This window comes from Odocoileus virginianus, chromosome 4, assembly GCF_023699985.2.
Source record: "Odocoileus virginianus isolate 20LAN1187 ecotype Illinois chromosome 4, Ovbor_1.2, whole genome shotgun sequence".
Lineage (NCBI taxonomy): Eukaryota > Metazoa > Chordata > Mammalia > Artiodactyla > Cervidae > Odocoileus > Odocoileus virginianus.
The window spans coordinates 89,988,428-90,015,281 of record NC_069677.1 but is presented as its reverse complement, the minus strand read 5'-3'; the positions used below and the strand labels follow the sequence as shown (position 1 = coordinate 90,015,281).

Sequence of the window (26,854 nt, the reverse complement as noted above, 5' to 3'; positions counted from 1 at the left end):
TTGAACTGTCGTTTTTCACACGCGGAACCAGTTCAGGGTGTCATCCATGTGCTTTTTTCATCGCTAATGGGTTGAAGCACTTGGGTCCGGGTCCCCTGGAATAATGCCTTATATGGTGCGGGGAAGCGGGACACATGTACCCTCTTGACTTTAATCAGCTGCCTTCTGGCTTCGGGCCACGGAGCGGGGCACGCAGCGGAGCCGCAGCTAATGCGGGGGTGGGATTCTGAAGCCTCGGCGGAGGGTGAAAAACGCATATAATCAAAGCTGCCCTTGAAAATCTCTTTAATTGCCCATGAAATGTAATCCTGTAGCATCTCTCTGCCCAACGAGGCAAGCTTTCCTTCAGGACTAGGTCGGATTGGTGTTTCCAGCAGTGAGGCCCGTGGGGAGGAAATCAGTTGGTTTGGGTTTATGGTGAGCGTTGGGTCACACCCGGGGTGGTGAGATGCTCACACCCAGAGGGGCGTTTGTGGGAACTGAGATGGGGGAGCCGCCTCTCCCCGCCCCCACCCCCACTCAGGTCCACTCTGGAGCACACCCGCCTGTTGGCTGGAATAATTGGCACTGTTTTAAGCGGTAAATGTTTCTGCCCTTTCGGTTAGATTTTCCTAAGGTGAATGTGCAGGGAAAACTCTAACAGAGCTCCCAGCTCTCAAGAATCTTCTCCGCTAGGAGGATGAAAGTCTCCATGCCCGTTGTGTGGGTGCCCAGCTCCATCTGTGGGCCTTGATTTCTTACCTCTGCCCTGGAATTTGTTAACGCAAGGGCTTCAGCCAAGGAGGCCCCGTGGCTCCCGTGTGCTCTGGGTCTGGACGGATGGGCAGATTGGAGCAGGGGCCCCAGTGCTGGGAAGGGCCTTCGGGGGTCTGGGGGAGCCTGGAGAAGCGGACCCCGGGGGGGCGATGACGTGGGGTGACTGGAACACGAGGTCTGCACGGAAACGCGGGGCCTGGGCAGGGGCCTCTGGAGGCCGGGCTAAGGAATTCAAACTTCATACTGCAGTCAGTGGAGATCCACTGAAGTGTCTTTGTTTTGTTTTAGAGGCACAGCTACTAGAACTGCTGCGGTTTCAAAAGTCTAAAGCAGGGGAAGCCTGGAAGGGGAATAAAACCGGGGCTGAGAGAGCAGAGCGCCCACGATGGTGGGAGGTGATGGGTGGTTAAAGTCGGTCGTGCTAAGGAGGTGAGGGTTCGTGTCCTGTAGGAGGAAATACTGGGTTTAACATTTAGGGAGAAAGGGACAGCCTGGAGGGAGAGGAAGAATCGAAGTCTGAGTGAGCTTGCTTTCTTTGTAATTAATTAATGTATTTTAATCAGAGGCCGATTCCTTTACAATATTGTGGTCGTTTTGGCCATCCATCGACGTGGATCAGCCATGGGTGCACACGTGTCCCCCATCCCGAACCCCCACCCACCTCCCTCCCCACCCCATCCCTCTGGTGGTCCCAGAGCACCAGCCCTGAGTGCCTGCTTCATCTGAGTGCGCCCTTGGCCGTGAGCGTCCACTTCCTCTGAGTGCGCCCTTGGCTCTGAGCGCCTGCTTCCTCTGAGCGCGCCCTTGGCTGCGGGTGGCTGGAGGAGGAACTGGCAAGGCGCAGTGGGCAGGGGAGGGGCCGTGTCTGGTGGGGTTTCCCAGCCGCAGACCCCAGAGGGGGCAAGTGGTGATTAAGTCAGTGCTTCCAGGAGGAGTCCCTCTGGGATGGGGACCCAGGCAGGGAAGGGAAGGGAGCTGGTGAGCGTGGCTGGGCCTCTGGGGAGCGGCGAGTCCACGGGAGGTGGGGGCGCTGGTTCTCCTGCCCCTGCATCTGGGAGCTATTGTCCGGGAGCTCCTCGGGATACTTGCAGGCCTGGGGCGCAGCCAGCCGAAGCAGAGACAGTAGCGAAGCCTGCAGAAGCTGGGGGACACCCAGAACCGGGGGGGGAGGGGTGGAGGGGACCTGGTTGGGAAATGGAGCGCATCCTTCCCGGGAGGAGACGAACACATCAGTTGGTTGCATCCTCTTTGTGGCTGTTGCCGCACACACACCCGCTGGGAGGTGTCCCCTGGGCAGCCAGGAGCCGGGAGAGAAGTCCGAGCTGGGGGGAGTCTGCGGGGGAGCTCGGAGGCTGGGGTGAGGACCTGCCCACTGCTGGGATGCTCACGGAGCCCCTGCTGCTGACCGTCTGACCAGAGGCTTCCAGCGGTACTTAGGAGGGACTTGGTGACTTGCCAGGACTTCCCTTGTGGCTCAGCTGGTAAAGAATCCGCCTGCAATGCAGCAGACCTGAGTTTGATCCCTGGGTTGGGAAGACCCCCTGGGGAAGGGAAAGGCTACCCACTCCAGTATTCTGGCCCGGAGAATTCCATGGACTGTACAGTCCATGGGGTCCCGAAAGAGTTGAACATGACTGAGTGGATCCTGAGTGCACGCCGAGAGCCGTGCGGAGCTGCTGTCTTCCACACCGCCCATGTGCGTGGAGCCTGGGGAGGCTCTCCTGTCCAACCCCACCAGCAGGCCGTTCTCCCAAGTACTTAGGAGCAGCAGACAAGCGGGACAGAGCCAGCTCTGGCTGCCGAGTGTCAGGAGTTGCACATAGAGACAGTCCTTTGGGCTTTTTGCTATTTCGTTTCTAGGAAAGCAAGCCTCAAGAGCGTTCAGCTTTCCCACTTGCTTCCCCTTCTTGGGTCAGGACGCTGAAATCTTGACGACTCTGCCTTTGTTCCAAGACAGGGCTTAAAATTGCCGGTGCCTACAGGGGCCTGGCTCCCTGCATGGGGACCCCTGGGTGAGCCGGAGCCTAACTCTGCTCCGTTGTTGCCCAGAGTTCCAGATCTTGCAGCTTTCTGCAGGAAAGCCAGAAGTCTGGATTCTTATGTGAAAACTCCTTTTAAACTGTTGCCTGTCTCTTTCTAAATAACATCGTGTGTCCCTGACCCACCGCACCGGCTGCCTTGTCGCCGCCTTGAAGATTTCTGTGTGGGGGAGGGCTCATCACTCACCCTTGGAGTTGCGTGTTCTTTCACACTCAGCAGTCATCACCCCTCCAAGTCCTTTATTACTCTTTTTCATATGTCTGCCCGCCGCCCCTCCTCCTGGCTGTCTTCTTTCGTCTTTGGATTCCCTTTGTTTACTTACTAGAGTGCCAGGTGCTGAGTAGGTTTGGCCCCAGTAGAATTTTTCTGAATCAAGTGGAATAAAACCATGTTTGTATCTTTCACTGAACAACCATAAGTTCACTGAAAGATGAATTTGTCTTTGGTTTACATATTTAACCGGTACCAGAGGTGCATCTTGTTAACATAGCCACACAGCGTGGACCCCAAATAATGGAACCACACACAGACACACACACACAAGATCCTTTTATTGCCCAAATAGCAGTGGTTTGTCACAAAGGTATGTATATGTTATTTTTCACACTTTTTTTGTTTGTTTTTAAAAAACAACCGAAGCGTGGCCTTCAAAGAAGGGCAGTCTTTGCAGACCTTAAGTGGAGTACAGATGCCTTCCGTCACTATAGGAGCAGGCCCTCAAGATGCAGTTCTCCCCTTCCTGACCCGTGCCTGCCTCATGGGACTGACCTTCCCACACCCTAGCCTCTGCCGGGCCCGTGATGGTCTCCCTCAGAGGGGCAGCGAGGCGCCTGCCCCGCTGCCGGTTCCCCTGGTAACCAAGTTCAGGCCGTCTGCCGTGATGCCCCCTGACTGGCCGCCCCCTCCCCGGCCCCGGGTGCAGAGCCTGACCCCACGTGCTGCCTGCCTTCAGCCGCACGTGGTGGGGTTTCCTCCAGGACTTTGCTGCAGACAGATGAGCCCCCCCCACCCATGAAGCCATTTCTGTCTCCGTGACCCCCTCTGTGGTCTGTCTTTGGCTGTAAGGTCTTAAAGGCAGGCAAGCACTGGCCTTGTCGGCCTGCAGGCTGCAGCCCAGTGGTGGCCTTTGTTCATAGCCCACGAGATAACGTGAACGTTTTCGTTGGCGTTTGAAAAGGGCAGAATTGGGAAAGTACAGAATCCTGTTGGGACAGAACAGAAAATTCTTTTAAAAATTACAGCCGACAGTGTCCTCTGTAAGTGGCCCTGCGTCTCTTCGTGTCTAATTTCTACCAATTACTCTGACTCTTGGGAGAATTACAGGGCTTCTAGGAAGAGGTTTCATAATGAAATGGAATACACAGGAGGGAGGGGTGCCTTCTGGGAGGCGCCCTAGAAAACGCTCACACGCGAGCTGGGCTTCAGCCTGGAGCGTCTGACTGTCAGAATCACACGTGGGGAGGGCGCGTAGCGCTGTTCTTGGGGTGATTGACACGTGCTGCTGTTGGGGGGGGGTGGGCACAGCTGCTGGTTTATTCCCAGAGAGCAGAAATGCAGGAAGGGGGATCGGAGTTCTTTTCCTAACTCTGGTGCGGGGAGGAGGTCTTTGTTTGGTGCGGAGGTCATCGTTTGGGGCTCCGATTTGGGAAGGACCCCGATCTTTGCTCACTGTGCTCCCCCCCGGCCCCCCATTGCTGGCGTGGGAGCATCCTCATCAGCTTTCTCTAGCTTCCTGAGGTGTCGGGAACTTGATTAGTTCTCAGGGGCTGCTGCCTTGCTCCCCACAGAGCTGTCCGGCCGTTCTGCAGACCTCCTTAATGTATTCCTCCTATTTCCTCCTCTCACTCCAGGCTGACACCCTTCTCCTGCGTGTGGAAGTTTCAGGATTCACTGTTAATTACTGTGTTTGCACTTTCCAATCTAATATGTCGGCATATAGCCACACTCTCTTGGGGAAAGAGAGCCCCCCCCCCCCAATCCACACTCCTAAATGGCTTGCCTGCTTATTCTTCTTTCTCTTCACGTGTCGGATTTTATCCCAGGTTGGGATAAAACTGTCTGATCGCTGTCCTGGATTGCCTGTCTTTCCCCACGTGTTCTATGTTATTTATTTTTTTGCCTCCTCTGAGAGACAGCATACTAGTGGTTTCCCGTGTTTCTCAGAAGTCGTTTGGAATGGCGGAGAATAGCAAGCAAGGTACCCAGAACACAAATAGCGCAAGCAACTCTGTTTCTTTGAAATTTCCTGTTGATCGTATACCCTGTGCCAATTCGGCAGTACTGTGACATGCCTGTGTTTGTTTTAGAATAAAGTAAAGAGAAGCCCTCCCCTCCCACATGCGCACACAACCTTTAAATTACAGTGGACTCTAGGAAGCTGTGTTCTGTGGCATTGTATGCTTAGTCCATATTAAATTTAGGAACTCAGAGTGTCTTCCTGGCAAAGTCTTTCTTTTGTCCTTAGTCTTGCTTGTCAGTTAGTAGTAACTTAGATGGTGTGTATTGCTCCAGCTAAGAAGGATACCATGGGCATTACACGTGTTGGGCCTTGGAAAAGGCTAGTGCTCGTTTAGTTTTGCATTTTTAGCCATGAACGCAGCAGCAGGTGAGAAATAACTCCCAGGTCCACATAAGTGCATTATTAGTGATGGCAACGTTCTTGAGATTGTGATGTAATGATTATCTCTATGATCTATCCAAGCTGTTTTCTGTAATGTTTTAAATGGTGGGAAAACGGAGCCATTTTACAAAGAGGTAAATGCTGTAATGCGATTTAGTGGAGTACATCATGTCATTTGCTTCCTATTCAGCCATCATGAGATGGAACTTCAAATGGCTACAAAGACTTTAAAAACCAAATTAGTAACTGGTATTCACATCACACCTGTTTCCGAGGGCCTGGGAGTGCTTTCCCTTCATTCCTGTGTGTGTTAAGTGTTACAATCTAGTCTCACCACGTCCTCATGAGAGTTGTTTTTATTGTCCTTGTTTGTGGAAAACACTCATGCATTCAGCAGAGGTTTTAGACTCTATTTTATAGCTAAAAAATAGAGGAAGTCTTGCGTTATCCCTCACTTCTATTTTATGTCCTAAGAAGATGAGGCTGGAGAAGTCACTGATGACCTCTGAGGACCGGAGTGCAGGCTGGGTGAGCGGGAGGGTTGGTGGAGGTGGGGCTCACGGCCCGTCTTGGGGCTCATGGCTCAGAAACACATCCTGTTTGGTTTAAGGGCCCAGAGCTTATAGGAGGGTCCTCTGAGAATCCCCAGATTCCTCTGGGCTGTACAGTACCTGTCCAGGCGGTGGGACGAGCCTGGTCACCCCCACGCTGGTTTGAGGACACAGGCTGCTGCTGCGAACCATCGGGAGACCCCCAGACGCCTCCGTTCAGCAGACTGCCCGGGCCTTGTCAGTTTCTGCATTGAACGGTGCTGTACCGGGGATGGGTCTAAGACCACCAGTACCTTGTTTCCCTCTGTGCCCTAAAAGCAAAAGCAGCATGAATCTACGTGTCTGTGTTTCTAAGGCAGTGACCCTTGTAAGGTAAGAGAGAATGAAGTGAACGCAGTCTTCTGGGGGGATTTATAACAGACCCGATTTGTCGAAGTTTTCATGATTTTCATCCTCAGCTCTACAGGTTAAGTCCCCAGAGTTGCTCTTCTAGGCAACCTCGATCTTAACAAACAGGAACAAAAAGCCTGCTTTTATTGTGAAGAATGTTTATATATGTTTGCTGCTGCTGCTAAGTCGCTTCAGTAGAGTCCAACTCTGTGCGACCCCATAGGCGGCAGCCCACCAGGCTCCTCCATCCCTGGGATTCTCCAGGCAGGAACACTGGAGTGGGTTGCCATTTCCTTCTTCAATGCTTGAAAGTGAAAAGTGAAAGTGAAGTCGCTCAGTCGTGTCCGACTCTTCGAAACCCCATGGACTGCAGCCTACCAGGCTCCTCCGTCCATGGGACTTTCCAGGCAAGAGTACTGGAGTGGGGTGCCATTGCCTTCTCCCATATATGTTTGCAGGCACTTTTTAAAAAAAAAATTATTTTATTCAAATGTCATTGATTCACATGTTGTATTAAATTTTGCTACACAGTAAAGTGATTCAGTTATACATATATGTATTTTATATATATACATTCTTTTTCATATTCTTTGCCATGGTGGTTTTATCCCAGGATATTGAGTATAGTTCCCTGTGTTGTAAGCAGGATCTTGTTGTTTATCCATCCTGTGTATAATATGTTTGCCTCTGATAATCCCAGGCTCCCGACTTATCCTTCTGCTGCCCCATCCCCCTGGCAACCACAGGTCTGTTCCCTGTGTCTGTGAGCCTGTTCTGTTTCGTAGAGAAGTTCCCTTGTGTCATATCTTAGATTCAAAGGCACTTCTTAACGTGATTTACTATTTATTGGCCATGACACTGATCATGTATTTATTGCCGGAGCCAGAGTCCTTTCTCTTTGCTTTGTGATATACCTTGTCTTTCCTCTGGGAATCCAAGAAAACAGTGCTCAGAATGGTGACTGTGGCAGTCACCCTTCTGATGGCACAGAGGAGCCGAGATTCCCCCCAGGATATTTCTGCATCTAATACTTTGACTTTATAACCATTAGGGTTAGGGTAGGATTTTTCCACGTTCATAGCTTTTCAGCCGTTGACCTTCTGGGCCAGAAGCCATCCTGTGAGATGTAGGGGATATGGCATCGTGCCCACCTCTACCCACTGGGCATCAGTAGCAAACACCCCCCCTTCCTGCCCTTGCAGTTACGACGATCAGAAATGTTTCCAGACGTTACCAAATGTCCCTGACCCGCAAAACTGCCCCCGTTGAGAACCCCTGGATTAGTGTAAGGGCGTGAGGTGGGGAGTCTTAACTGTATTTCCTTGTCCTTTTGTCAACAGCATCGATTGTGCTAACCTAACTTAGCCAGGGAATGAAATGCCGCCTTTATCATAGGTTGGATTTCTGCGTATACCCTAATCTCCTGATTCTCTACTGTTCCTTTGACCTGTTGATTGATTTTTGCTCTTTGGATCACAATAACTTTGTGGTGTGTATTAATGTCTAGTCAGACACTCTTCTTCTGCAGGGTCTTAGCCACTTTTGCATATTGATTTTTCCATATATAGTCCATGGTTGTTTCCTTCAGTCCCTAGTAAACCCTGTTGAAATTGTAATTTCGTTTACATACTAACCTGAGAAGAATTTCTCCCTTGTGTTTTAAAGACCATAAATGTAAGCATAGTTGCTCAGTTGTGTGCAGCTCTTTGCAACCCCGTGGACTATAGCGAACCAGGCTCCTCTGTCCATGGAATTCTCCAGGCAAGAATACTGGAGTGGGTTGCCATTCCCTTCTCCAGGGGATCTTCCCATCCTAAGGATCGAACCTGGGTCTCCCACACTACAGGCAGATTCTTTACTGTCTGAGCTACAAGGGAAGCCCACTTTAAGACCATGGCATTCAGTATTATTGTCAGAAGTTAATTTTTTATTTTAGAGCTTTCTGATTGTTCTGAAAATTCTACACAGTTTAGACCAGTCGTTACCAAAGGTGGGCACCCATGTTAAAAGATCACTGAGACTTATGCCTGTCTATATTGAAAATGAGGAGAGACATTATGCATTAGTAACATCGATGTTTAGCATTCAGGTTGAAGGTAGTGGCCTGGCTGGGTGCAGATCTCAGAGGAGCCCTGTCCTCACAAAGCAGGTTGTGGGTTCCTGGAGGGGCCTGGGTTCAGGGAGCTGTTTCAGTTGAGAACCCAGAAAAGTGGATTTGTGGATTCTTTTTTGTTGTTTTAACTAAGTTAGCTCTCATGACATATACACATGGTTAAAAAACTCCTGTTAAGTGATTGCAGATTGAGGAGAATACAGAATACCAGTCATGTAAATGTGAAATTCTCTTTCACACACACAGACACACGAAATGGCCACATTGAGCCTTCTCTTCACTGTATGTGAGAGCTTTCTTAGTGACATAAAAAAAGCCAATGCCACCTATTTCTATCTGACAGAAGGTGGCCAAAGAAATTTTAACTTCAAGATGACATTTTGCAATGTGGATTTACTTCCACTATTGTTAGCAGTGAATCTCATTTCCAGTGTATATTATGCCTTGGAATATTAATTATTAATAAACAGTAACCTATTGTGATTATACGATTTCCTGGTGGGCTCAAACAGTAAAGAGTCTGCCTGCAATGCGGGAGACCTGGGTTCAATCCCTGGGTGGGAAGATGGGAGAAGGAAATGGCAGCTCACTCCAGTGTTCTGGCTTGGAGAACCCCATGGACGGAGGAGCCGAGGGGTAACAAAGAATAAGACATGATTGAGTGACTTCACATGTATCGTGATTATACTTTTTACATACTGCTCATTTCATCTGTGTCTCATCTTCTAAATGTTGAGTGCTGTGTGTATTGTTTTCTAACATACATAAGATGCGGGTACTGTAATACTCGGGAGACTGTTACTGATGGATTGTGTGATTAAAAAGCTTTGGAGACCGCCGATTCGTGAAGTTGCCGGGTCACACCTGTGGTTCCAGAAGCAGTTTTGAGTCTGCGTGGTGTTCCATGCACAGTATCTCCTGGGAGCTCCTTAGAAATGCGGATCCAGCCCGACCCAGAGCGGCTGACTCCGAATCTGCATTTTAACAGAATCCCGGGGTCTCTATGCACATCAAAGTCTGAGAAAGGTGATAAACTGTACTTTCCTCTTAGGGAGCCACTAGCACCCACGCATGCACGCACGCACAGCCACGTGTATCAACTAAAGTTAAATAAAACTAAGCGCTCATTTCCTCAGTGGCACTGGCCACATTTTAGATGCTCAGTAGCAGCGTGTGGGTTGCTACTGGTAGCTCAGAGATGGAGCACATGCCTTGTGTAACTCAGCAGGTTAAAGGGTGCCAGCAGGAAGACCCAGAAAAGAAGGAAACCATAAGCAAACTTGATCTGGGATGTGTGCATTATCTGTAAATGAAAAAGAGACTTCCTGTTGCTTCACCAGACGTGGCCTGTGAGAGTCTTAGGAAGGGCGTTCATGTGTGGAGCTGCGGCTGTTATTTTTGTTTGCAGATATTGTGATTTTTCTGAGCCAATCAGTACCGAGCAGACCTGCCTGCCTTTATTCAGTGTTATGTTAAGTAATAAATATGCATTATAAAAATAATATTGATGCATCAGTACTACTGTTCATCATTTCCATATCTTTCAAAGCCAGGGAGGAGCCTTGCAGAATTCGTGAGAAAGTAGGACTCTGCCCCGAGTCCCATTTCGTGCGGTGGGGGTTCTCTTAGCTGTCATCCAGTGTGGTGGAAATTGAATTTCTTTCGCAGCAGTGTTATACAGGGATGCCTGGGGTAAAGCTTGTTTGTTAGCTTTCTCACTTGCCTTTAAGGTTAAAGGTAAACTCTTTATGTCTTGCGCTCGCTGATGGCTTATCAACCAGAGAACATGCAGAGCAAGGCAGGATGTGGCAAGGTTTCTGTAAAATAAATAGCAGGCGTGGCTGGCTAGGCACCCATGATGCCTTGCACCCACTGGCAGCGCACAGCTCCCTGGGAGAGTGTGTGGTTAGGGTACCACTTGCACCCCTCCCCCATCCTTTCTGAAATCTTCTTGGGGATACCAAACCCGTATCCGCAGCTGGGGTGCATGTCTGCTGGTGAAAAAAGAAGGGAGAAGACAGGGCAGTGACCCCCTGAGGAGTTCTTTCTTTCCCTTCTACTTCAGCACTCCCCCTGATAAACTCCATAATTAGGTGCTTTATTGAAAAATTCACTTGGGTTTGTTCACTTGGCTTTTTTCTTCCTCGAGTATTTCTTGTTTTTCAGTAAGGTAGGTTTAAATTTATTTGTTTGCTTACGTGTTTCCTGCCCCCCCCCCCCAGCCTGCGGCAGGCAGGACCGTCGCTCCCCGAGCAGGGATGGGACTGGCACCGCCGCGGTGGAAGCACAGGACTCAAGCGCTGGGTGGCAGGGAAGCCCCTGCAAGCGTTTCTCAAGCATCCCTGTTAGAGAAAACTGTGGGCTCCAGCAGCCTTTTTTTTTTTTTATTATTTTTGGTAGATTTGGTTCATTTTGCAAAGAGATGAACTCTTTGTCAGTACTCTTTTCCCTGTTGAACTAGAGCATCTTTGGGGAGCGGCAGTCTGTCCCCCTCCTCCGACCCCAACCACCACCAACTGCAGAGATAAGAAATACCTCGCATCTCTCTCCCATCCAGTCACTCCTTCTGCAAAAAAATCTTAGCTCCCATTTCTGCTCTCCTGAAATATTCTTTCACCTCCTCCTCCATCGTACCCAGTGATGCTTGCTTGATCTTCTTAGAATCTGTACTTTCCTATCTTCTTTTATCTAAGATGATTCATGACTCCTCTTTACCTCAAACTGAAGGCTAGGCCTGTCCTGTTGCAACCCCCTCCGGTTCTTTCCATCCGCCTTTCTCCCTTTCTGCTCCAGCCAGCACTGCCCAGCCCTCATGTCATCCGCTCCAACCGCAGATTCACCCGTTCATTTGTCAGGCTTCTGTTTACTGATCCAGCTGAATTACAGTAAACAAACCTTGCCTTCCTGTATCTTCTACCAGATTGACCTATTTATTATATCCATCATGTAATGCATGCTTCTTTTTCATCTGGATCCTCACTGACTTCCGTTCTCAGTGCCTGGAATGTCTTTTTACCCATGGTCTCATGACTGATGTTCACACAGCTTCAGAGACTCAGCTGACATGCTCCTGGCTTTTTAAAACTTTCCCTGATCCCTGACTCTAGAAGCAACTGAACTTTCATAGCTCTTCTCTGTGGTTGGAGAAGGAAATGGCAACCCACTCCAGTATTCTTGCCTGGAAAATCCCATGGACAGAGAAGCCTGGTGGGCTACAGTCCATGGGGTCACAAAGAGTCGGACACGACTGAGCGACTGTACTTTTCTCTGTGGTTAGAATGAACAGCAGTATTGGGTAGGTAGATGCCTGTAGATGCTAAGTTTCCTTTTTTAATGATTGAAGTGTGATTGATTTACAGAATTATATAAGTTCCAGTGTACAACATAGTGACTCACAATTTTTAAGGATTACACTCTGTTTATAGTTATTGTAAAATGTTGACTATGTTCCCCCCGTTGTACAGTTTATTCTTATAGCTTATTTATGCACAATAATTTGTCTCTGAAACCCCTGCCCCTAAGTCACCCCTCCCCGTTCCCCTCTCCCCACTGTTAACCACTAGTTTCTTCTCCCTCTGAGTCTGTTTCTACTTTGTCATATTGACTAATTTGTTTTGTTTTTTAGATTCCACATTTAAGTGATAACATGCAGTATTTGTCTTTCCCTGTCTGACATTTCACTAGGCAAAATGCTGGACTGTAAGTTTCCCGAGAGTGGGACCTAACTCCAGCCCTACATGTGGTCAGTGGTCAAGCAGATGATGAAGAAAGAGATGATAAATGAGCAGATGTCTTTATTGGCATTAATTTTACATAAGCTCATGAAGCTAGAAGAAGCTTTCTTTTTCTTTCACTCATAGATCTTTCTCAGATCTGTAGTTCATTTTCCTCCCTATTACTCCTTAAACACACACACACACACACACACACACACACACACACACACACGAGAACACCATTCTGATCATTTTACTTGAACCTGGCATTGCCTTGAGGGAAATAGTTTAAAATTCCTTCCTGTTCCCAGAGATAGAGAATTTGTTTCTGTCAACTGACATTTAGTGATTTTTTTTTTTTTCCTCATTGGAGAAGTGCCTAGTGATCTAAGTTTGTGTTTGTCACCATTTCTTTATGACTGTTCCTAAAAGAGGCAAAAATAGCCCTATTGATGAACTGTACATTCTCCCTCATTTCTTTTCATAACTCAAGTTCAAACTGTGCTTTCTGTCCTGGGAAAAAGAAGATGATGCTTCAGCTCATGGTCTTGGAAGCTGTCTAAGGGACTAATGAGTTGGAGTGAGATCTATTACATGTTTATTATTTAAAAGATGTGTGTATGATACATTTTATTAACATGTTTATTGTTGAAGTGGATAGTTTATAGTAGTTTTTTGACGGGCATCTGCTTTTTAGTGGCCTGATTTCAGATCTTTCCGTGAGACCAAAATAGGTATTCAACTTACTGCTTGGCATTTCATGGGAACAACTTGAGGATTAACCCTTTTGCCCGTGATCACGTTGGATGTTTAAAGCACTCAGAAGTGTTGCAATGATGGACAAAAAAGGGTTCTGTCCCAGCCGCCGTGAGATCAGGCAGCTCGGAGTCAAGTCCTGATCCCAGTCGCAGGGAGCGGGGCGGGGAAGAGTTGGCTGGGTCATCCCTAGGGGTGAAACCCCGGGCTCGGGTTTCTGGGTCAGCGGTCCCAATGCTGAGCCCATGAGACAGTCTGTTCCCTCTTATCTCCTGCCTGGCCTCCAGCCTCTGTGACTCACGGTGGGCCCTGTGTATGGATCCCAGGAGCCAGGGCCTGGTGGCCAAGAGGTCAGAGTCAATCCCAAGGACGTTGGCTTACGTGCTATTCATAAACATTGCTTAGAGCCAAAATTGGACGTTTGTGGCCAACATAAAAACACAGCATAGTAGCCTCTTTAAAAGAATTAGGAGGTCTGGCAGCGCTGGCCTGGAGTTTCGAGTGATGGCTTGGCTTGAGCTGCCCGCCTCACGGAGCTTTTCCGCCGTCCTGGCCGGCTCCTCAGTGGGACCGTGGTGGCTCGGCCTGGCCGCTGACCTCATCCGGGCACTGGGGCTTTCCCTGGCCAGTCAAGTTTGTCTGCGGCCACGTTGCTCCCAGAAATGGTGATGTGGAAGGGAGCCAGGCTGGACCCTGTGTGTGCAGAAAGGCAGGAGGGAGCTTGTTTCTCGGTGGACATGAAGACCGATTCTCTGTCCTTTATGTGAGAAGAAAGCAATTAGATTATGTACTCTGGTCAGAAAAATACCGTCTTGCACTCATTGTCCGTGGGCCCTCTGAGGTCGCTCCCCGTGGTGTGACCTTCTGACCCTCCCCGGGGAACGGCCACAGCAGTTGTGACGGCGGTGCTGTGCGTGAGCCTGCGTCTGAGCGTGAGGGCAGCGTCCCGCGGAGCGAGTGATCATTTACATGGTTTGAAACAGCGCTGCTGGGTTCACCTCTCAGGGGCTCCATCAGCATGTAGATGACTCTTCGCCGCCCTGCCTTACCTTCCAGAAAGGTCTGCGCACACACGCTCAGCGTCCGAATCTGGTTTCACGTGTTTGTTTGACTAGCATTTATCCGAATTTTCTTACATGGCCATGTTCAGTGTTGGCCCAAGTCCCGTTTATGCAGTTTGGGGTGATGAGAAAGTTCTGGAAATGATCGTGGTGCTAGCTGCCCAGCATTGTGAACGAACTTACTGACACTGAATGTTCCTGAGAAATGGCTGAAATGGTCAGTGTTTTATGTGTGTTCTGCCGCAGTAAAAAATAAGAAGAGTGCAGACAGCAACGAGTGGGAAGTATTTTTGAGTTTTTCTAATGGAAAGAGGCACAGATAGCGTTATGCATTCATATATTTCCTCAAGGTCTGGTCCTTTTTCTGGGAGCTTGGTCTTCTGAGCAGACTGGAGTGGACACGGCTGGTCTCTCCAGGTCCCTCTTTCTGCGTTTCCTCTTTCTTACGGACTCGCTCCATTGTCACCAAGGAAAGCCTCCAGGAAAGGGGCGGCTGGAACACAAGCCGTCGGTTCCCGCGCTGGCTGCCCGCCAGGATCACCAGGGTGTTTGCAGAGCCCCGTGACCCAGGCCGCACCTCACACCAGATAAACCACAGTCTGGGTGAGCTCCCGAGGTGAGCCCGAGGTTGGGTGCGGCCGGCGGGGAACACCTGCCCGAGGGGACACGCCGTCTGAGTCGCTGAGCCCGGGGTTTGCCTGCTGACTTGCTCCTGTGTCTAAAGTCGGAGCACATCAAGGAAGATTATTCCTCCTTTTCCCTCAGACCCAGTTGTTTCACTCATTGTCTTCTTGTGATTTGAGGAGCATCTTAAAAAAAATTTATGTATTTAGTTGGCTGTGCTGGGCCTCACTTGCGGGATCAGATTCTTTTCGTGGTGGCCTGTGGGGTCTTGTTCCTCGACCGGGGATCAAACCTGGGCCCTCATGTTGGGAGTAGAGTCTTAGCCTCTTAACCTCAGGGAAGTCCCTCGAGGAGCTTCTTCTATGGAAAGGATGGTCAGGCAGGGGCATCGGTGCAATTTAGGACAAGAAACACTGACTTTAAGAATAAACAGAATTAAAACAAACAAGCATCCTCACCCCCAGCATAGTTGATGGCTTTCTTTCTTTTTTGAAAAAAAAAGTAAATTATTATTTGGAATAATTTCAAGCTTAACAGAACAGTTTCAAAGAAATTAAAGAGAATTCCTTTATACCCTTCACTGAGTTTCCACCATCATTCATATCTTACATCACTGAGGTACATTTGTCAAAACTAGGAAATTGACATCGGTACGCTGCTGGTAACTAAAGCGTGGATTTTATTTGGATTTCATCGGTTTTTCTGTTAATGTCCTTTTCTGGTTGTGGGCCCCTGTCCAGGATACCACAGCATTTAGTTGTGATGTTAAGGATTTAAAAAACAAAACTCAGCAGGACTGTGAAGTCTTAGTCGCTTCTCCAGTGTCTCAAGTGGTTGGGGGTGCTCAATTTATGTGCCTTGTTGACGCTTCCCTGCTGTGCTCTGGGAATCTGAACTCGTCTTGTCTCATTCATTCTTGGCTTTCAGGACCTTACATCTGTGCTGTGTGTGCGCGCGCACGCACGCGCTCAGTTGAATCCGACTACCTCTGACCCCCTGGAATGTAGCCCGCCAGGCTCCTCGGTCCATGGGATTTTCCAGGCAAGAATACCAGAGCAGTTTGCCATTTTCTTCTGCAGGGGATCTTCCCGACCCAGGGATTGAACCCGGGTCTCCTGCATTTCGGGCAAATGCTTTCCCATCTGAGCCACCAGGAAGCCCTCTGTGCTCTATATGTTTTTATTCCCTCTTCCTTTCAGAAACTCCCTTTGGAGTGGCTGGAAATAACCCCCTCCCAACTCTGCAGTGTGTTTAGTTGGGGCCCCGGGACACGAGATGGATCAGAGGCCCTGTTTAGTTAATATTCCCTCCAGGCTGGTTCTGAGAAATGACCCAACGGCACAAGAATGGTGTTTTTTTTCAAAAAGCCAAGATATTTGGAACCCCTGTCTTAGATTAATTTCACCATCAGCCCATTTAACAGGATAGTCATATGTTAAATGTGAACAGATTTCTTTGCAAAGCCTTTTTTCCATAGGGTGTATCAAATCTAGTTTCTCTCTTGGGCTTTCAAGAGGATAAGTCAATGGAAGAGGATGTGGTAAATATGTTAATGAAACCGTGAACCCGGCGGCTCCTCCCCTCCCCTGGATGTGCCTGCTTGGCTTGATCCTGGGCAGTGCGTTCTCTCGGTTCTCTCTCTTCCTCTGTGGTTGCTCTTTCTTTGTCTCCTTGGCCGCTTTCTCTTCTTTCCTTCCCAACTTCTTCAGGGTGCAGGGTGCCCAGGCTCAGTCCTGACTCCCTTCCCTCTCTTAATTAAGATCTCATCCAGTCTTGTGCTTTGACTAGCATCCGCAAGTGGCTAACTCGCAAATTGATGAAGTCCAAACTCGAACATGAGTTCAGTTCTCTCCTAGACATCTCTGCTTGGCTGTCTGCTGGATGTGTCAAGTTCAGGACGTGGCAAACCAAATTCTTCCCGGGACACTGCTCCCGCAGCCTTCCTTCCTCACCATAGTCCTGGCTGCATCATCCATTCTCTGCTGCTGGGGCAGAAACCCTTGGAGTCATCCTCACGTGCTTGCTTGCTTTCACACAAGCTGTTCATAAGGAAGTCTTGAAGATTCTGCCTTGAAAATTTATCCAGAATCCAACACTTCCCACCATTGTCACACTGCTACCAGTCCACTTTGGGCCACCATCACCTCCCACCTGGACCACTGCGTTAGTCTCTTAGCTGCCCCCTGAAGCCAGAAGGATCCTTTTTTGTAATATTTATTTTTATTCACTCATTTATTTGGCTGAGCCGGGTCCTAGTTAAGGCACTCGGGATATTTACTTGCAGCATGCAAACTCTTAGTTGTGGCATACGGGCCCTAGTTCCTTAACCAGGGATTGAACCCAGGCCCTCTGCATGGGGAGGTGGAGTGTCAGTCGCTAAACCCGTGGGGAAGTCCCCAGAAGGATCCTTTTAGAATAAATCAGGTCACATCACTTCTCTGTTCAACATCCTCCAAGGACTTCCCCTGCCGTTCTGAGTAAACGCCGCTGTCGTCACTGTGGCCTGTGAGTCTGTGCTCTCAGGCTCCTCACCGGCTGTCTGATCTCATCTCTTCTTCCTCTCCTGCCCCTTGTCCGCTGAGCTGCGTGGCCTTTTCGTACCATCTCACCCCAGGGCCTTTGCACTGGCTGGTCCTCTGCCTGGAAGCTTGTTTCCCAGCTGTCAGCACAGTCAACTGCCTCACCTCCCAGAGACCTTCATCCAGGTGCCACCTTCTCAAGGAGACTGCCCAGAGCCCCTCATAGAAACTGCATAACCCAACCCACCCCCGATTCTCCTTAGCTTGCTGTTTCTTTATTCTCCAGTGCTTGCCACTGCGGGATGTACTGTGGGTGCTCTTGTGTATTTCTTATTAACTGCCTGTCCCCTTCCACCCGACTGTGAGCTCAGTGAGGGCAGAGGTTCCGTCTCTCTTGCCTGCTGGTCTGTGCTAAGGAAGAGTGTCTGCCACACGGTCGTAGCGTGGTCGGTATTCATTGTGTGCAGGAGTAATCAGGAACCGTGGTAAAGGCCAGGAATGCAGATGATAGGAATAGACCGGCAGCTGCTCGTGTGTGGGGAGTCCAGGCTTCTTGCTTTGCCTTGTGCTCAGGGCTGGACGTGTTTTTGTCTTATTTAATCTTTACAGGGATGCCACTTGTTGAACAGTGATAGAGAGTAACCATAAAACGTTTAAATCAATTCTCCAAAGGCACACCTCTGGGAGATGACCCACCTCCAGTTAGCTTTAAGTACTGTAGCCTCTAATAAACCTAGAGGAAATTGTGGAGGGGAGGGGTGGAGGGAGGTGGGGAAGTATATTTCTTTGTTAGCAATGCTCTTCTGTGAGTGTCCGCGTTTAATCTCAGTGTATTTGGTGGTAATTTCCAGATAAGAAAGGCTTTGAAAGGAAGTGAAGTGAAAGTCGCTCAGTCATGTCCAACTGTTTGCGACGCCATGGCCTATAGGGTCCATGGGATCCTCCAGAATACTGGAGTGGGTTGCCTTTCCCTTCTCCACGGGATCTCCCCAACCCACAGATCGAACTCAGGTCTCCCGCATTGCAGACGGATCCTTTACCAGCTGAACCGCCAGGGAAGCCCCAGAGAGGCTTTGGCTGGTAGTTAATCCTGCATCTCCAGAAATGCAGCTGAGTCCCGCTTTTTTCTTACTGTTTAGACCCAGATCTTTCTGTCCCTTCGGGAAGTGGAAGCCTGAATCGGGGCGTCAGTCTAGGGGGAAGTTTGGTGGTTTCCAGTAGCCTTTTCCAGGACAACACAGGGACGTGGCCTTTGGGGAAGCGTAGGTGGAGTTCCCCTCCCACACGGGAGGGAGGCAGATGCTGCTGAGCCAGTGATGCGTCTTTGGGATTCTTAGCAACTCAGCTGAATGCAGGACACCCCCTCCGCCGTGCTGGGGTCCCTTGGGGGCCAGCCCATGGTTCCTTGACCCACTTCTAGGGCATGTCTGCTTCTTGATGCCAGGGTGGTCCTTGTCCTCTGGGACTTGAAGCCCTCATCACCTGGCAGAGGCTGTTCTCAGGTGTCTGGCTGGATCTTGGGGCCTAGACTTGGCCCCCTAGGAGGAGGCCTGGTCTGAGCACGAAGCTGCTGTGTCTTCCTGCTCGTCCACTGCATGAGTTTTCTTTGCTCTGTGATAAGTCACCACCAGCCTAGTGGCTCAGACAGCATGCGTTGCTGACCTCAGTTTCTCCAGCTGTTCTGGGTTCTTGGCCGTGGGCCTCGTGGGGTTGCCGCAGAGGTGTGGGCTGGGGCTGCGGTCTCATCAGGGACTTGGCTGGGGAAGGCTCTGTGGCCAGGCTCCCTCTGGTGTTGGGCAGAATTTCATCTCCTAGGGCCAAGATGCCTGCTTCGTGCTGGCTGTTTGTTGCCCACACGGCACTCTCACTGCCCAGCAGCCAGCACGGGCAGCGTGTGGCTCACCGCTGCTAAGATGGAGTCGTCCAGTGTCACGTCGTCACGGGAGGGAACTTCCGTCCCTTTGCCTGGCTCTGTTTATTAGAAGCAAGCCACAGGTCCTGCCCACTCGGAGGGATTGTAGGAAGGCATGAACACCAGAAGGGGGGGTCACTGGGGTCAGCTTAGGGCACATTCACTCAGACAGCCAGGTCACTGCCCCTACTCCTGCCTGACCCCCAGAAGGAGCCCAGAAGCACCCGCTGACAGCGCTGTAGGCAAACGTCACACTTCTGTGGATTTGATGCTGTTTTCCGTAGGACTGGTGGCAAGGAGGGGGACTCCGCTGCCCACCCGGGCTTCCCAGGTGGCATGGCAGCAAAGAGTCTGCCTGCCAATGCAGGAGACGCAAGAGATGCAGGTTCCATCCCTGGGTCAGGAAGATGCCCTGGAGGAGGGCATGGCACCCCACTCCAGTATCCTTGCCTGGAGAACCCCAGGGACAGAGGGGCCTGGCGAGCTGCAGTCCCTGGGGTCGCAGAGAGTCGGGCATGACTGAGCGCACACCCGTCTCGGGCCGGCACCTCCCCAAGTGTGACTTGAGGGCCAGGGTAGCCAGCATCGGTCCTCAGAGCCCTCACGGGCCCTTGCCACCTCCCCTGCCCCGCAGCCACGCTTCAGAGTTCCGACCCTTTCGTTTAAACTGCGGGGTTATTCCTCAAGGCTGGGGGGGGGGGGCCTCTGAGCTACTCCCCTGCTCCTCTGAAATGCATGGATTTGCTTCAAGTGACCAAAGACCAAGATGGGAGTTTTCATCTTTCATCTAGGGTATTTGTAACAGTGCTGAATTTCGTCCCTCTTCTGTGCTTCTTTCAGTTCAGATGTAACTGAGTTAATGCTCTGATGAAATGAACCAGAGCTGCCTTCCTCCTCAGAGTACGTCTTGTTCCAGAACAAAAACTGGTAGCTAGTAGAGCCTGTAGGAATGAATATCCTCTGGGACTGGGCCCTGAGTTGCTGAAAAGAGGGACCCAGCTTCCCTCCTTTCATTCTGTGGCTGTTCTACAAACTGGAAACAATGTTGACTTTCTTGTTTTTTTGCTTTCTCACTGGAAGACTCTTTTTTATTGTAGTTGATTTACAATGTTGTGTTGGTTCCAACAGCACCAAAGTGATTTAGTTATTTCCTTAGATTCTTTTCCCTCATAGATTAGAACAAAATATTGAATATTTAAATTTTATATACAGTAGTATGTGTCTGTTAATCACAAACTCCTAGTTTATCCCTCCTCATTCTATCCCTTGCTTTCCCCTTTGGTAACTATAGTTCCTTGTTTGTGAGGCTGTCTCTGTTTTCTAAGGAAGATCATTTGTATGATTTTTTAATATTCCACACATGAGCGATAGTAACAATATTTGTCTTTGTCTAATTTACTTTACCAAATATGATAATCCCTGTGACACCACCCTTATGGCAGAAAGTGAAGCAGAACTAAAGAGCCTCTTGATCAAAGTGAAAGAGGAGAATGAAAAAGTTGGCTTAAACCTCAACATTCAGAAAACTAAGATCATGGCATCTGGTCCCATCACTTCATGGCAAATAGATGGGGAAACAGTGGAAACAGTGGCTGACTTTATTTTTTTGGGCTCCAAAGTCACTGCAGATGGTGATTGCAGCCATGAAACTAAAAGACGCTTACTCCTTGGAAGGAAAGTTATGACCAACCTAGATAGCATATTAAAAAGCAGAGACATTACTTTGCCAACAAAGGTCCATCTGGTCAAGGCTATGGTTTTTCCTATAGTCATGTATGGATGTGAGAGTTGGACTATAAAGAAAGCTGACCGCCAAAGAATTGATGCTTTTGAACTGTGGTGTTGGAGAAGACTCTTGAGAGTCCCTTGGACTGCAAGGAGATCCAACCAGTCCATCCTGAAGGAGATCAGTCCTGGGTGTTCATTGGAAGGACTGATGCTGAAGCTGAAACTCCAGTATTTTGGCCACCTGATGCGAAGAGCTGAGTCATTTGAAAAGACCCTGATGCTGGGAAAGGTTGAGGGCAGGAGGAGAAGGGGACAACAGAGGATGAGATGGCTGGATGGCATCACCGACTCAGTGGACATGGGTTTGGGTAAACTCTGGCAGTTGGTGATGGACAGGGAGGCCTGGTGTGCTGCAGTCAATGGGGTCACAAAGAGTCGGACACGACTGAGCAACTAAACTAACTAATAATTAGTGATGTTGAGTATCTTTTCATGTACCTCTTGGCCATATGGATGTCACCTTTAGAGAAACGCCTATTTGACTTATGTTCAGTGATCACTGTTTTCCACTCTAGTCATTAAAATGTCAGTGGGTATTTGTAAATATTCTTGTACCAGCTGATGTCCCCATGTGACAGCAACTGGGATCTCTCATCCAAGGACTTTCCTTCTCTGATTCCTGTCTTTGTTGTCTGAGACCCCCTCAGGATGCACATGACTGTGTGTTGACTAAGTCTTCTCTTTTAAAAGTCTGGAATCTTCTGCTTTAGTTCCTCTTAGCATGTCTTTTGTTCAGAGCACGGTGAGAATAACCCTGGGGAGAAGAACACAGGGCAAAAAAGGAACATGAATCTAACCTCTGATGAAATTTTAAGGCAAAAAGGGAGGGGGTTCAGAATTGGTTGATTCTTTCATAATTAGTTTATTCCAGCGTATCCAGTTTGGAATCAGCTGATTCTTTTACATATCAGAAGTACGAATCTCAGTCTCTCCCCTGAAAGGATTTGTTAATGGGGAAATTAAAATCAAAATAAGTTATTGACACTTGCTTACCTAATCACAGTTGCACATGTGGGGAAATCCAAATCCTCTTTAACTTTTCCACTTCTGAATTTAGATTTTTTTTAATTTTAGTTTTATTTTTTTAAATCATTTATCTATTTGTGGCCATGCTGGGTCTTCGTCGCTGCATGGGCTTCTCTGGGGTTGCGTTTCTCTGGCTGTGGAGGGCGGGGCTGCTCTCCAGACACGGTGCAGGGGCTCCTCTTGTGGAGCGTGGCTTCTAGGGCTCGCGGACTTCAGTAGTTGCCACACGTGGGCTCAGGACTTGAGGCTCCCAAGCTCTGGGGCATGGACTCAGTAGTTGTAACTCATCGGTTTAGTTGCTCTGAGGCATGTGGGATCTTCCCAGACTGGGGATCGATCCCGTGTCTCCTGCGTTGGCAGGCAGAATCGTTACCACTCAGCCACGAGGGAGGCCCTGAGTTTAATTGTTCATGGCAGCATACACATCGCTCCGAATGATATGTAAGACTCCTAGAAACACGTCTTAAAATAGCGTGGCCAGTAGGCATGCAGAAATCATGCCTTGTGGGATGTGCGTGTCTCAGGGGTTCAGCGTGGAGGTGCCTGTCGGGGTACCCCAGCTCTCACGGGGCGGCTGCAGCCCCTCCGTGGTAGGGACCCTCCTGCGTGGGCGAGGAGGGCCCTGCCCTGCCCTTGGCCTTGGAGAGGCGCTATGCACGTGGCGTGAGCCCTGGGGAGCCTGGCCCTGGTCTCGCAGTCCTGCTCCCCCCAAGGAGAGGGCCCAGTCCATGGACCCATGGCTGCTGTCCACTTCCTGTGGTCTGCTGTCCCGCTGGGCCCGCCAGTCTGCTTCCGTTTCTGACCACGTGGCTCCCAGGAGTCCCTCGCCCCCGAGTGTCATCCTGGGGTCCCTCAAAGGAGTGGCGTGAGTGATGGGCTTTCCCTCTGGTGGCCGCTTGCTGCTGAGTGTGCCCAGCATTGGGTCACGTGTGTGAGTGAGTGGTGGGGACGGGGACGCAACCTGCCGTCCGCAGGGCACGTGGGCGCCTCTGTCTTGACGCAGGGCTGAAGGTGTTTGCCACAGGCAGCCCTTCACGCCCGCTCTTGCCCTCAGATGCCTGCTTCAGTCGCCTTGGAGTCACTCTGTTTTTCTGAATTGAAGTGTGGTTGATTTACAGCATCACATTGGTTTCAGGTGTATAGCAAGGTGATTCAGCTATATATATGTATATATTCTTTATTGCACATGCGTGCACATGGGAAACTCATTTGTGGTACACAGCCGTACATGTATGTGTCATGAGTGTACAAAGTGCCTTTTTCTTTTCTGTGAGGTGGCCCCACGCGTCACCCTGGCGTCCTAAGCTGAGGACTTCTCAGGGCCCTTCCGCTGAGGATACGGGGGGCTTCCGGAGAAGGCCCGCTCTGGGAGGAGGCTGGCTGCAGCTCCCCCACAGCCACCACACCCAGGGAGGCCAGTCTGAAGCCCCGGTGCCTGGCCCTCCACCTGTCAGAGCCATGGAGAGCCAAGAGTGTTCTCAGTGAGAAGGCTTTGGGAGGAGAGAACCAGGAAAGAACACGAAGCCGGGACGTTTCCTGGAAGAAAAGCAAAGTCATGCAGACCTGCCGGCCCCATCGCCTGGAACCCTGCACAGAGCAAGCTCAGCCCCGGTGGCAGAGACCAGGCGGCCCATGTGCCCCACACTGCCGCCCTGACAGCCCGTTACACACATGTGTGTGCATATATGTGTGTGTGTGCATATGTGTGTGTGTGTGCATAGTATGGGCTTCCTGGTGGCTCAGGCATAGAGGATCTGCCTGCAATGTGGGAGACCTGGGTTCAATCCCTGGGTTGAGAAGATCCCCTGGAGGAGGGCCTGGCAACCGCCTCCAGTATTCTTGCCTGGAGAATCCCCATAGACAGAGGAGCCTGGCAGGCTATGGTCCATAGGGTCACAGAGAGTCAGACATGTGTATGTGTGTATACATACATGCATGTTCTTTTTCAGATTCTTTTTGTCTGTAGATTATTACAAGATATTGAGTCGAGTTCTCTGTGCTGTGCAGTAGGTCCTTGTTGGTATTCTGTTATATAGATGTGTCTATGTTAATCCCAAACTCCTAATTTACTAATTTACAACCCTCCCCCCATGCCTTATAGTCTTTCTTTAATGCATTTTTAGTTTTGATAGATTTTGCCAGATTGCCCTCTGGAGGGGTTGAACTCTTTAAAAAATCTTTTCCAAATTATTTTTAAAATTTCTGAGTGACACATGAATATTTTCTCTTCCAAAAAAAAAGTGAAAAAATTAGCGATCCAGCCAGAGTCCCTTTGGGTCGCTGGCAGCGTCCACACCCAGCTCCCTCCCAGGCCGTCTGCGTCCTCCAGGGTCACTGCTGTCCGCGGATGTGGGTTCGCCTGCGTCTTAGTGGTTCTGTTTCTGTGCCCTGCGGGAAGAAGCCAGCAGTGGGAAACAAATGTGACTGGAGTGCACGTGAGTGAGAGTGCGTGTGAGTGCGTGTGTGTGAGTGCATGAGTGTGTGAGTGCATGAGTGTGTGAATGCGTGTGTGTGAGTGCATGAGTGTGTGAGTGCGTGAGTGTGTGAATGTGTGTGTGAGTGTGTGTGAGTGTGTGTGTGTGAGTGTGTGTGTGTGAGTGCATGTGAGTGTGTGTGAGTGCATGTGAGTGCATGAGTGTGCCTGAGTGCATGTGAGTACATGTGAGTGCGTGTGTGTGAGTGTGTGAATGTGTGTGAGTGTGAGAGTGTGTGTGTGAGTGTGTGAGTGCATGTGAGTGTGAGTGCATGAGTGTGCGTGAGTGCGTGTGTGCATATGAGTGCGTGTGAGTGCATGAGTGTGCGTGAGTACATGTGAGTGTGCGTGAGTGTGTGAATGCATGTGACTGCGTGAGTGCGAGTGCATGTGAGTGTGTGTGCATGTGAGTGCGTAAGTGTGTGAGTGCGAGTGCATGAATGCGTGTGAGTACGTGCGTGTGAGTGCGTGTGAGTGTGTGTGAGTGCATGAGTGTGTGTGAGTGCGTGCGTGAGTGCATGTGAGTGTGTGTACTTGTGAGTGCATGAGCGGGTGAGTGAGTGTGAAGGCGTGAAGGCGTGTGTGTGAGTGTGTGAGTGCATGTGAGTACGAGTGCGTGAGTGTGTGTGAGTATGTGTGTGTGAGTGCATGTGAATGCGTGTGCGCATGAGTGCATGTGTGCTTGTTTAACAGACAAGCCAGGCTGTACTGAACTCGTCGTTCCATAATGATGCGTTTTCATCATAGAGGTTTTTCCATGACGTAGACCCCTCTCCCTCTATACTATTTGAGTTTTTTACCATCAGTTATTTTTTGAAAACTGCCTTTTGGGTGATTCGTTTAAGGGAAAAAATTAGGATTTCATTGAACATCCCAGTGATTTTTTAAAATATATATATATATATATATAGAGAGAGAGAGAGAGAGAGAGAGTGCAAAATCTTGATGTGTGTATGTATTTCTCTTTTCAGATCTCAGAACGCTGATCTTCACAATGAAGGCTACATCTTGGAATTAGATTGCTGTTCTTCCCTAGACCACCTGACAGACCAGAAAATCCTCCCAGAGTTCATTAAGAAGGTCAGTGCTGCGGTCGATGGACCGTGGGGTGGGTTGGCTGGACGTTTGCCCGGGTGAACTGCGGGTGGGCCTCGGTCCGGGCCTGCTCTAACCAGGGGCTTCGGGAGGCCTCGCGGGGGCCGCCCCTTCCTGCTCAGGCTGCCCCTGACCCTGGAGCAAGGTGGCTTCCTGCCTCCCAGGATGCCAGACCCCACCTTTTTAAGGCTGGAGTGGCGTTAATAGCTGGCAGGCCTGCTGGCCCCACGGCCAGGAAGCCCTTCAAATCCTCAAGGCGGTGTGAGCCCCCAGCTCCCAGCTCCCACTTGCCCTGTGGGTCTTCACTGCCACGAGCCTCCTTCTGTCCCTAGAGCGAGCGGGAGCATGCCACCGTCCAGCGACCATGGGCGTGCGATCATCCTGGGGAAACTGCCTCGTTGCAGGGGCTTCACTTCCTGCCCAGAACTGAGTCTGGTTTTGCACTTCTGTTTGGGCCGAGTGAGGTTTCCTGCTTAATTGCTGGGTGCACTGTTTCCGTACGCTGACATCTACGGTGGCAGGGATGTCCTTGCCCAAACGGGTAAAGTTCGTCGCTTAATGCTCACCTTCTCCTCCCTACCCAGTCTTCCAAGATGATTGGCAGCTCCCCATCCTGTTGAGGGGATTAGGATTTGTTTGAGATACAGTCAGTCAGTTGTTGTTGATGTTCAGTCGCTCAGTCGTGTCTGACTCTGCGGCCCCATGGACTGCAGCACGCCAGGCCTCCCTGTCCAACTCCCTGCTGGAGTTCCCTCAGACTCATGTCCATTGAGTCGGTGATGCCATCCAACCATCTCATCCTCTGTCGTCCCCTTCTCCTCCTGCCTTCAATCTTTCCCAGCATCAGGGTCTTTTCCAATGAGTCAGCTCTTCACATCAGGTGGCCAAAGTATTGCAACTTCAGCATCAGTCCTTCCAATGAATATTCAGGACTGATCTCCTTTAGGATGGACTGGTTGGATCTCCTTGTAGTGCAAGGGACTCGCAAAAGTCTTCTCCAACACCACAGTTCAATCAAAAACATCATTTCTTCGGGGTTCAGCCTTCTTTGTGGTCTCACATCCATACATGACTACTTGAAAAACCATCGCTTTGACTAGATGGACCTTTGTCGGCCAAGTAATGTGTCTGCTTTGTAATACGCTGTCCAGGAGCAAGCGTCTTTTCATTTCATGGCTGCAGTCGCCATCTGCAGTGATTTTGGAGCCCAGAAAAATAAAGTCTGTCATTGTTTCCCTCATTTCCCCATCTGTTTGCCAGTTGATTGGTGAATTAGTGAATTAGTCAGCTGGTGAGTTCATTAGTAAATATCATAGGTGGTCAGCATTGGGCCAGAAATGGTACGGTGTGCTGGGACGCAGAGGATAAAATTGTCATGGTCTCTGCCCTCATGTCCTCACAAGGGGGGAAGCTC

General features: G+C 49.9%; 1 protein-coding gene across 8 annotated transcripts in view; it reads left to right on the top strand.

The window, feature by feature from the left end:
- The window catches only part of RFTN1 (raftlin, lipid raft linker 1), a 209,285-nt gene that overhangs the window by 89,159 nt on the left and 93,272 nt on the right, over window positions 1-26,854 (top strand). For 6 of the 8 annotated variants that reach the window (XR_011487442.1, XM_070467017.1, XM_070467015.1 and 3 more), the window contains exon 4: window positions 25,317-25,425. Coding sequence is in view for 7 of the 8 variants with exons in the window: in XM_070467017.1 (XP_070323118.1) it covers window positions 25,317-25,425 (109 nt within the window). In the remaining variant the exon portion in view is untranslated. Of the gene's footprint in view, window positions 1-6,280; window positions 6,340-11,644; window positions 11,766-25,316; window positions 25,426-26,854 lie in introns of those variants that run through there. The other 2 variants (XM_070467016.1, XM_070467018.1) reach the window with 2 other exon arrangements.